Raw genomic sequence first — 12,667 nt, 5'->3', positions numbered from 1 at the left:
TGAAAGTCTAAACAACTGAACAGTGATTTGAGCTACTGAGCACTACAGAAAGACAAAAGTTTAGAGTTTGAATTCAACCAAGCTAACTGACTGATAAAATATGAATGCTCTTCAGGGTAAAAGAATAGATTCTACACCTTAAAAGGTCAAACATATATGTAATTGAAGCACCACAAGAACAGAGACAGGATGAGGCATAAAAATGATGGAAGAAATAATGGTCAAGAGACTTCTGTTTTCAACCAAGATGGAGTAATAGGGACTGATTTAGCCTCTCACCCAAAACAACTAAAAAACCGAGGCTGGGTCGTAAAAGACATTGCAGCTTCCATTTTGCTCTTCCTTGGATCACCCACTCTGGGGGAAGCTAACCATCAGAGCATGAGGACATCAAGCAGCTCTATGGAGAACCTCATGTGGAGAACTGAGCACCAACTTGCCAGCATATGTGTGAGTCATCTTAAAAGCAGAACCAAGTCAACCCTTGAGATGACTACAGTCCCAGCTGACAACTTTACTACAACCTCATGAGAGAACTCAAAGCAGAACCACCAGCAAAGTTGTTCCCAAATTCATGACTCATAGAAACTTTGAGTTAATATATATTTACTGCTGCTTTTAAGCTACTAAGTTTTTAAGTAATTTGTTTCATACAAATAGCTAACTAATATGCCTACTAAAATTATCAAACTTAAAATATATGAAAATGAAATTCAGGGCCTACCTATTTAGAAGAGCAAAAGAATCATAGTCACATCAGAATTCTCAGAAATAGTGTACAAATAGCATTTTCAAAAAACTCAATATAAGAAGGTGTGGACCAAGGATTTGTATCCAGCCAAGATGTTCTCCAAACATTAGGGTTATAGAAAGACATTTTTAAATATGTAAGAACTTGGGGAATTCTATACTATATAAGCCTCCTTGAGGAATCTGCTAGAGGAGAGTTTCCTCTAATCAGGAGATGTCTAGGAATACTTCAGCAATAAGACTGATGGTAAGAATTTGAATAAATAAAAATGTAGATTGTATTAGTCTTCATCCCTACTCTCCACAAGGGTGGGGAGAAGATGGAAAATTAATGTACAAATGTTATCTGTTGAGACAAAGTAGAAATAACGCACTTTAAAAAGAGGAGGAGAAGGGAGAGTGAAAAAGAAAACTAAAGTAAGCTGCTGTCAATGATTGTCGTTCAGGCAGTAGGTAGGAATTACAGGACACTATTAAAATTTTCAAGAACCAGATTATAAAAAGTACAAAAGTATTCACTAGAACAAAAACATACACCTTTCTAAATTTAAAAAAAAAACACCAAAAAGTACCCTTAGGTAGAGAAAGAAACATAGCAAACATCACATAATACACATAATCCTAAAATAATTTGAGAGAACTGAAACCAAACACATTAGTCATACTGATAAATGTGAATGGGATTAAGTCATCTATTAAAAGAAAAAGATTTTCAATTTGGTTCAGAAAGCAAAACTCAACATGATACACAAAAAGCATATCTAAAACAAAGTGATTTCAAAAAGCTAAAAATAAAGGCATGGACAACGTTAATACCTATGCAGAGGGAAACAAGAAGAAAGCAGTGAGGGATATTTCACACTAAATGTAATGCTGAAAACCACAATCACAATAAAGATAACATTATCAATCAGTCATATTTACAATGAATATTTATACACCAAATAACAAGCGACCACTTTTATGAAGCAAACACTACAAGAGACACAAGGAGACAGAGAAGTGTACTAACAATTAGCAGACTTTAATAAACCACTCTAGTTAAAAGACAGATGAAGTGTTGGCAGGCGGTATAATGAAGAATAAAGAAGAGTTAATGAACATTATAAGGTAGACTTTATGAATATATTTTAAACATTTTACCTTTATAATAGAGAATACATTTAGTTTGTATTGATCGTATATTAGGTCACAAAACATCAGTGTGTTCCATAAAGTACAAATGTTAGAAACAACACTCAGATTACAGTGCAATAAAACTAGAAATTATTAACAAAATTAAAAAACCAAAAATCATATCCACCTGGGCAAAGAGGGAATATTAAATAATTTCTAAGAAATAATAAGAAAAACCCTACATATCAGAATCTATGGGTAACATAAAGACCACAGGAAAATTCACAGCACTAAACTAAAAACACATAGAATTTTATTTATCAATGAAAATAAAAAAATAAAAATCAACAAATTAAATTTCTAGTTCAACAAAAAAAATGAGAAAAACAACAAAGTAAAACAAACGAAAGTAGTAGGAAGGAAATAATAAAATTTTAAGAAGGAATTAATGAGGTAAATTATTTTTAAAAAGTAGACCTAAGTAATAAAACAAAATTCTAAAAATTTTTTAATTTACAAAATAGGCAAACCATTAGCTACATTGATCAAGAAAAAAACAGAAAGTAGAAATGTAAAAAATAAATAGTGAGAAGGGAGGAAGAGCCACTGAAATAAAAGAAATATTTAAAACTCCTAAGAGACTCATTTATAGATCTCTATGAAAATATATTTGAAAATCCAGAGGAAATGGATAATCTCCTAGGGAAATACAGATTACCAAAATTGATCCCATTAGAGATAGAAAGCTTAGAGAGACTAATTTTGAAAAAAATAAAATAGACAAAGTGTCCAAGGAACTAATCCCATAAAAAACACTATCGAAGGTGGCATCACAGAGTAATCATATTAAACCTTCAACCACTCCCAAGGCTCCATAAATTATTGCAAAGCACTGAAAATGAAGAAAAACTTCCTAATTCTTTTTCATGAAGCAAGTCTGATACCAAATACTGACAGCAAAACTTGAATAAAGATAGTGCAAAAAACATACACATGAGAAAACTATAGGCCATCTTTTCTTTTTTTTATTTTTGGTGAGGAAGATTCACCCTGAGCTAACATCTGTTGGCAATCTCCCTCTTTTTCTGCTTGAGGAAGTTCAGCCCTGAGCTAACATCTGTGCCAATCTTCCTCTATTTTGTATGTGGGATGCCTCCACAGCATGGCTGATGAGTGGAGAAGGTCTGTGCCTGGGATCTGAACCGACAAACTCAGGCCACCAAAGCAGAGCACATGGAACTTTAACCACTCAGCCATGGGGCCAGCCCCTAGACCAATATTATTTATGAATAACAATGCAAAATTAAACTATATTAAATATTAGCAAACAGAATCCAATGTCATATAAAAAAAATAATATACTATGACCAAGCAAAATTTATTCTGGAAGATAAGATAGATTCAATATTAGGAAATCTATCAACCTAATACACCATGCTAATAGATGTAAGGTTCAAAAACACCTATGATTATGTCCACAGATGCTGAAAAAGCTTTTGACAAAATTCAATATTCATTCCTGATAAAAATATTCAAGAAAATTGCAATTAATGGACATTTTCTTTAAGTGATAAAATATATATACACTATAGTCCTGAAGCCAGTATCTTCCTTGGGTAACACCAGAGGCATTTCCACTAAGATCACAAACAAAGCAAAAATGCCTACTATCCCAATTACCACTACCTATTAGAGGTACTAGCTAATTGAATTAGACAAGAGAAATCAATTACAAGCTTAAAAATTGTTAAGGAAGAAGTAAAATATCTCTATTTGCAGATGATATGACAATACACCTGGAAAATCCTAGAGAATCAATGATAAAAGTAATTCAAACAATAAAGAATTCAAAAAATAGCAAGATAAAAGTATCCAAAAATCAATAGCCTTCATATACTCAAATAATAACCATGAAGAAGATATCAGAGAAAAGAGCCATCTATTAAAATAACAATAAAGATTAAAGAGGAATAAATTTAACAAGAAATGTACAAAACTTATATGAGGAAAACTTTAAAACTCCTGAAAACCTATATGAGGATATCTTTTTAAAACTCCAGAAAATCACAAAGACTAGATCAAATGCATTATTACCTATCCTTGCATAGGTTGACTCAACATTATGAAGATGTCAGTTCTAACTGAAATTTCAATCCAATCTGAATAAAATATCAATAAGCAGTTTAAATTTCATAAGGGCCAATATGCAAGAATAGCCAGGGAAATTTGAAAAACTATGAGAGGTAACTTGCCCTACCAGTTATTAAAACATATATAAAGCCTTTATCATTAAGACCATGGTACTGGTTCATAAACTGACTAAAAGAACACTAAATAGAATAGAAAATGCAGAAATACACCTAATTAAACATGTGGATATTTAGTATATGATGAAGGTGGCATCTCAAATCACTGAGACAAAGATAAACTTTTTTATAAATGGGAGCTATTGGGAAAAAGATAAAATTAGACCCAGACTTCATACGATACAGAAAATTAAATCCTAAACGTATCAGGAATCTAAATGCAAACTCAAAAATACTAGAAGAAAACATGTAAATTCTTTAATCTCAGTGTAGGGAAAAGCTTTCTAACTATGACAATTCAGAAGCAAAAAAAGAAAAGACTGATAAAATATAAATCAATAGAAAAATAATAAAAATTCTGCATGGAAAAACAATGCAACAAGAGTCAAAAGACAATTTATAAGTTTTGAGAAAATAGTTGCAATACACATATTAAATAAAAGGCTAAGAACTCTAATCAATTTAAAAAAGAGAAGATTCTTTAATAAAGAGAGGGAAAAGACCAAAACCCAGTAAAACACAAGAAAAAGATATAGCCAGATAATTCACAAAGATATTAAAAAAGTGATCCTGAAGCATATGAAAAGATACTCCCTATTATTCACAATCAGAGAAATGCGCATTAAAACCTTACTGAGATACAATTTCTCATCTATCAGACCAGTAAAATGAAAACCTCTAACAGCAATTCTGTTGGCAAGGCTGTGGGGTATACAGACTAGTGAGAATGCATCTTGGTACGATCCTTCTGCAGGGCAATTGGGAATCTAATAAAGCTACATATGCACTTACCGTTTGAAATCCCATGTCTAATAATTTACTCTGAAGAAACATCACCAACAACATGAAAATACATATGCACAAGGTAATTCATTACAGCTTGTTGGTAACGGCAAACTGAAACAATCCAAACACTAGCTGAGTTTTCTGGCTCTTATGCACCAAATGTTAAAAAGAAAGGGTGGCCAGGTGCTGGATACACCAGTTCCTATTTAGAAAATTAACAGTAATACAATACTATACTGAATCTACACACCTTACTCAAATTTCACCAGTTGTTCCACTCATGTCCTTTTTCTAATCCAATCTAGAATAAAGTGGTGCATTTAGTTGTCTCTTTATCTTCCTTTAATTAGAAATCCTCCTTGGTGTTTGTTTTTCATGATCTTGATATTTTTGAAGAGTACTAGCCAATTATTTTGTAGAATGTCTCCCAATTTAGGTTTGTCTGATGTTTCCTTATGACTAAATACATATTACACATTTTTGATCAGAATACTCCAGGAAGAATGTTGTGTCTTTCTCAGTGTCACATGAGGTAGGCACATGATGTTGATTTGTCCTATTATTGATGTCACTAATTTTGATCAATAAAGTTCTGGACTTTCAAAAGAGGCCTAGTCATGGCAATAACAGCCTTAGCATAACACAGAAGTAATTCCAAAATGTGTTAACAAACACCTTTTTCCCAATTAAAATTTTTTTAAATGTCTACTGCCTTCAGATGACTCCCTAGAAGGGTCAAGTATGATGTCTAGCATGTTATCAGGGAAATACTTCCACATCTGAATTTTTTTACCTCAGGAACTATCAATACATACTTCTGAGCAAGTATGAACATATCCAAAGATTCTGTGAAAACAGAGGCTCCAGAGGAGATAACATCTTTATAAGTAGGTTTCTTGGGTTCTTTTTTTTTTGCTATACTATCTATTTTTCAACTTTTCTGTAGATTTTGTTTTTCAATTGAAATATTTGAGATAATTGTGGATTCGCATGCATTGCAAGAAATAATATGGAGATATCCCATTTACACTTTAACCAGTTTTCCCTAATGGTAACATTAGGCAAAACTATAGTCTAATATAACAACCAAGATATTGATAATGATACAATCCACCAGTCTTATTCCTTATTCAGATTTCCTCACTTTTACTTGCACTCATTTGTGTGCGTGTGTGCAGAGTTAGTTCTTTGTGTGCACAAATTTAGTGCTTTACAATTTTATTACACGTGTAGGTTTGTGTATCCACCACCACAGTCAAGATGCTGAACAGTTCCACTACCACAAGGATCCTTGTTGCCCTTTTGTAACTACATCCACATCCATCCTCCCTCCCCCACCATCCCTAATCCCTGGCAACCATCAATCTTGTCACTGAAAAAATTTTATGTAAGTGGAAGCATATGTAATATTTTGAGATTGACTTTTTTCACTCAGCATAATTCCCTGGAGATATATCCAAATTGGTGTGTGTGTCAATAGTTCGTTCTTTTTTATTGTTGAGTAGTATCCCATGATATGTAGGTACTGCACTTTGTTTAACCATTCATCTGTTGATGGACATCTAAACTAATTCCAGTGTTTGGCTATGACAAACAAAGCTGCTATGAACATTCGTGTACAGGTTTGCTTGTGAACATAAGTTTTTATTTCTTTGGGATAAATGCCCAAGAATTGAATTGCTGGGTTGTATGCTTATAAGTAGGTTTTAAAGCATACTCTAGGTAGACTTCAGCCGGAGGCACACCCCAAAGTGACAAAATCGCACACCAGTTGCTCTTCTGGTCTAGGGTCACAGGGGTGGCCCTGCCTCCACAGCTCCACTGGGGCACTGCACTAGTACGGACTCCACAGTGGCCTACTACTATGGCAGTTTTCTGCCTGGGCTGCATGCCTAAAGCTCCAGGTGATTCTATCCTTAAAAATCCAGGTAGAGATGGCCATGCCTCCACAGCTATGCTGGATGTAGCACATGCTACATCAGGGCCCACTGAAGCCATACCTAGGGTGGCTGCAGAATGCACAGGGCAGAGCCCATGATATGAGGTGGTGCTGGGCAGCAAGGCCCCTCATTTGACTACCCTCCATCTCTTCCCACACATATTACAAGTTTCAGAGCCTGTGTCAGGCCTAAACTGAGTGGGAAGGAAGAAGAACTGAACCGGAAACCAGACTGATTTTTAAATTTAGAACAAAATTTTAATACCTGAAAATAAAACTGTTAGTATCTGAAAGTGCCTAAATAGCTACAGGATCTGGCTGAGATTTCATATAAGAGTCTGTTCAAAGAACAGTGGTTGAAAAAATAATTAAGCTATTCCTTGATTATATGCTGAATCCAGCCCATTCAATGAATTGTTTACACACATACACACACACACATACACACACACACAATAGTCAAGGAATACTCTTCACACAAATTGTTTTGAGGGACTAGTGTTCCAAAGAACATTCAAGAGGAGTACATTTTAAAGTGCTCTGGTCTAAAGGAAGTCTAAGATGAGCCCTGGATATACACTGAAAATAAAAATCCATTAAAGCAGAAAGCATTGGTAATTTACCTTCACTCGTCTTTCTAGGAGAGAATTATGATACTGTTAGAAGTGTCTTTTAAGGCATGAAATATTTTTAAAATATACAAAATAGAAAGCAATCCCAAAAGGAGAAAAAGCAGCCACACTTTCTTCTACTTACACCAAGTATGTCATGATATTATCTAAGAGAAAAACATTGTAATACATTATCTATTATTTACAAATTGACCTTATTTTTCATTTAATAACCCTATGTAGACAGGGGGACTTTGTTACCTTTTAAAAGGCGCAGCATTTTTCAAAACAGTCTCCACCTCAGCAATATTTGCTCTGGCAAGATCTGCCACAGTAAGAAAACCGGAAGCATAGAGGAACCTGGCTCGCTGTGCATTAAGTAGGGACACTCGGATGAGGTCACACAGCTCCCTCTGGATGCCGAATGTAAGACGCTTCTGAAACTGGGAAAGTAGCAGTTCCATGTTGTGCCAGCCCAGGCGGTTGGAAAATACTGTAATCATCCCTAGAATATTCACAGAATATTTACTGAATTAAAAACTCTTTATAGACCAATTCTCTATTTCTTTAGATGCACTTTTGTTTCACTGTTTTTCTATTTCCTGCTGAACTGTAAAAGTTTAACAGACCCAAGGTGTAACTGAACAGGAGAGCAGATAAATAAGGGCCCAGCTAATCAACGAATAAATATGCTAAACACATTAAATATCATCTCATGTATTCTTAGTCACAAACTTGACATTTGAAAAAACTGAGGCAGAGCACATAAACACAAACAAAAAGCCTTCACCCTAGTTCATTCCTCTCTCTCACCCTCCTTTCCTTTCTTTTTTAGGAGAGAACTCTTAAAACAGGTGAGGGACTCTTTCCACCTAGAGGAAAACAAGAGAGCTGATTTAAATATTCAAATGCTGAGAGGATTACAAAAACTGAAGCTCCCATTGATAATTTCTTCAAAGAAAAGTTACCCAGCTCAATAGCTATACCTTTTTTTTTTTCAAAGACTGGCCCTGGACTAACATCTGTTGCCAATGTTCTTTTCTTCTTCTTCTTCTTTTCCCCAAAGCCCCCCAGTACATAGTTGTATATTCAAGTTGTAGGTCCTTCTGATTCTGGTATGTGGGACACCATCTCGGCATGGCTTGATGAATGGTGCTAGGTCCAAGCCAGGATCCAAACCAGCAAAACCCTGGGCTGCTTAAGCAGAGCGCGCGAACTTAATCACTTGGCCACGGGGCCAGCCCCTACACCTTCTTGAAGTAAAGAGGCCAAGGCAGTCAAGTGCCAAGTCATTAAGAAAATCATTTCCCTATGAGAATATTAACCCTAGAGGCAATCCGAGATCTTTGATGCCAGTAAGTTAAAGGGTGAGTCTCTCCCTTCTTATCATTCTCTCCCTTCCTCTTTCCCTCAGTACTCTATCATATATGCACACAATTTCACAATGAAACCTCTTACATATATAAATACACACACTCTCCAGCAGCCTAAGGTTTCTTTCCTAAGGGCTTGTAAGGATTTCTTGGTAAAATCAGACTCAGAACTTCCCTGTTTGCCTAGCTTAGAAGATATGGGTTTAATTTTATTAAGGCAGATGAGCGTTTCCTTAGAGAAGAGATAATATTTACAGCATTCAGACAGAAGTCCAGAAATCCCTCTCTATTTACCGTCCTCCTCCTCAATAACAAGTATTAATTAGTAACTTGATGAGAAAAGGGAAACCATTGGGAACTTTGTGTGTTTCTTCTTGCAATGGGGGGAAAAAAAGAAGAAGAAGAAGAAGGAGAAAAAAAACAGAAAGAAGAGAGATGGTCAGCAGTTGCTAAGGAATGGAATGGGACTAAGGTGGAGACACTCAGCTAGCTGCCAGTCTTCCATAGCAGGGTAACGGAACCCAGAGGAGCCACTGTTTTAGGTATTCTGATGATGACAAGAACTATACAAAATTATAGCTTGACATGATGCCCTCATTTTCAGAGAAGCTACAATAAAATGGAATTTGAAAAACAGTAATCTTAACTTGACCTCAAACCAGATTCTTAAATAAATGTGGAAACCCTTGTTTAACTGACCTGCATACACAGCAGCCGACTGTTGTAAAGATTGAATCTGTCCACGATTGCATCCATATTTCTGATTAATTTCCTTTAAGGGAACTTCACTGATTAAATCCAATAGCACAAGACTGGTAAAAAACCTGGAAAGTAAATCACCAAAAAGTATGGTACGACATCACTTATGTCTACTATGAAAGTACAATGTATGTTGTGAAACAAGTAAGAACCAAAAAGGCAAGAAAGGGTTTATACACTCTAAGAAAATACCTAGTAGGATATAGGAGTAGTGGACAAAGACTAAGATCTTTGTTTCTAAAGTAAGTTCTGACATAAATTAGTACTATAGCAAAGAACCAAAATCTGTATAACAAAAAGATTTCCTCTATATTCCAATACTGCTAACTAATTTCAAAGACTTGAAGGTTCAAGAAATGTGATGGCACAAAAACTTTAAAGAACTCTTCATACACAATTATATGATCATGAACTATTTCAATAAAATGACAGAATTTGATTATAAAAACCAGTGTTGATCTAAAAGGCAATAGTGCTACAAATAATTCAAGTATATAAATCCCCATAAAATTTAAACTTGACTGTGTTGTAAATAACATACTAGAAACTAATGCTTTAAAAAATAATAATTTTATTCTATTTTAAAGACGCTAAAAGCCTGTGCAATTTCCCCATCTGATTCTTTTAATTGGCTCTTCCCTTCTGGTAATGAATCATTTCTAAGGATGATACAAAACATATTCTCAAATGAAGCCACATTAAGCTGGGGGTTCTGATTCACACCTTCTTTAAGGAAAGGAAGTAATTAAATGTTCTACTTCAAAAGGTCTTCATATATAATGGTTTCTAAACTACAAGCTGCAAGGAAGAAACTAAAATATCAATAAATTCAGTAAACACGGGAAATTGAAAATTTTTACTATACTCAGGCAAAACTTTTATTTTAATGATAATTAAAGTGATTACAATTAACTGGCTATCTATTGTATATTCAATACTGTGTTAAATACTAGATAGTCCAAGCTCCTTCACACCTACCTTTTATGGATGGCCATTTGTCGGTGCTGTCTCTCAGTTCTGGCTACCACTTTTCCCTTCACACAGCGAGCCAAGAATCCCTCTTCAACTCCCACTAGCTCTGCCACTCGTTTCATAGAAGTTGGCAACTTCTCCCATAAACAGAAAAATCGATACCAATCAATAGTAGTCCAATCCTCAAACATAGGTGTAACCTAAAGGAAAGAAGCATCATTCATTAGCTAAAACTATTGCACTACAAAAGGAACAAAATTGTAACTGTAAACTTCATATTAAAAACAAAGTCTTCAATACTTGGAAAAATTTCTGAATGTGATAATACCTCATTTTTATGGAAACTTCATTTATTCACAACTCATGGCCAAGAGAAAAGGAAAAGAGATCACTAAGTGTACAAACTGGATTTTAAAGAATCTAAGAACTTTACTCACAGACACTTTTAATCTCAATATCATAATGCTAAGTACAATCTTAAATATTTTGTATGATTTCCAAGAAAGAATCAGGAAAATAGAAAGAGAAGGGAGGGAAAGGGGGAATAAATATTCACAGTTGATACAATATATTATCTAAAAAGTTCAGGATTCAACAACAAAAAAACTCTGAGACATGAAAAAAGCCAGGAAAGTGTGTCCCAAACACAGGGGGAAAAAAACGGGCAAAAGAAACACCTTTGAGAGGTTCCAGATGTTGGAAATATCAGACAAAGACTTCAAAGCAGACATTATAGATATGGTCAAAGAACACAAGAAAACCGTGCTTAATGAAGTAAAGGAAGGTCTGATGACCATGTCTCATCAAGTAGAGAAAACGAGTAAAGAGAAAGAAATTATTAAAAAAAAAACTGAAATGGAAATTCTGGAGTTGAAAAGTATAAGAACTGAAATGAATAACTCACTGTTGATTTCAACAGAAGATGCAAGCTGGCAGAAGAAAAGAACAGCAAACATGAAGGTAGATCAATAGAGATTATGTAATCTGAGAGGGGAGAAAAAAGGAGGAAAATTAACAGAGCCTCAGAGAAATATGGGAAGTATTAAGTACACCAACATATGCATAATAAAAGTACCAGAAGAATATAGAAAGGCACAGAAAAAACAGTTTAAGAAATTATGGCTAAAAACTTCCCAAATTTGATGAAAATCATTAGTTTATATATCCAAGAGACTAAGTGAACTTCAAATAATCAGATAAATTCAAAATGATCCACACTCACATGCATCATAGTCAAATGCAAAAAACCAAAAAAGAGAAAAATCTTGGAAGCAGAAAAAGAAAAACAACCACCATACACAAAGGAAACCCAATAAGATTAAGAGCTGACTTCCCATCAAAAACAATGGAGGCCAGAATGCAGTGAAATGACATATTCAAACTGCTGAAAGAAAAACAAATTGTCAATCAGGAATCTTATTTTCTAAAAGAAAGGTATAACACTAACATTCCTAGATAAACAAAAACCAGAAAATGTGTTGCTAGCAGATTTGCCTTACAAGAAACACTAAAGAAAGCTCTTCAGGTTGATAGAAAGTGACCTAAAACAGTATTTTAATTCCACAAGCACAAAAAAGAGTGCCAACAAAGGTAATTAAGCGGGTACTTATAAAAACGGTTCTATTGCATATTTCCCTCCTTTCTTCTCTTGACTAATTTAAAAAGCAACTGTCTAAAACAATATGTATATAACATATAAAAATACAATATGTTGACAATAATAGCCCAAATAATAAGAGATAATAACTAAAATCCATAGGAACAAACAAAGAAAAACATAAATCTAAAATAAGAATGTTAATGTAACAAACTCTATAAGCATAACATTTGCTCTCCTTCTCTTAGCTTATTTAAAAACATAAAATAACAATTATAAAAATGTATTGTTGGGTTTGTAACACATATAGATGTAACATGTATAACAGTAACAGCACAAAAAAAAGGAACAGGAATAAAGCTATACAAGAATAATGTTTCTATATCTCACTGAAATTAAGTTAGTATAAGTTTTAAGCTGTATATGGTAACCTCTTCAGTAACCCCATGGAAAATAAC

At 34.3% G+C, this 12,667-nt stretch overlaps 1 protein-coding gene across 1 annotated transcript in view; it reads right to left on the bottom strand.

Moving 5' to 3' along the window:
* Positions 1-12,667, bottom strand: part of POLQ (DNA polymerase theta) — a 115,731-nt gene that overhangs the window by 57,912 nt on the left and 45,152 nt on the right. The window contains exons 15-17 of the mRNA XM_014732866.3: positions 10,619-10,812; positions 9,581-9,705; positions 7,770-8,013 (exon numbers count right to left, since the gene is read on the bottom strand). Of these exons, the coding sequence (XP_014588352.3) occupies positions 7,770-8,013; positions 9,581-9,705; positions 10,619-10,812 (563 nt within the window). The remainder of the gene's footprint in view (positions 1-7,769; positions 8,014-9,580; positions 9,706-10,618; positions 10,813-12,667) is intronic.

This window comes from Equus caballus, chromosome 19, assembly GCF_041296265.1.
Source record: "Equus caballus isolate H_3958 breed thoroughbred chromosome 19, TB-T2T, whole genome shotgun sequence".
NCBI lineage: Eukaryota > Metazoa > Chordata > Mammalia > Perissodactyla > Equidae > Equus > Equus caballus.
Note: the sequence above shows the minus strand (reverse complement) of the source record. Positions and strands in the feature narration are given on the sequence as shown.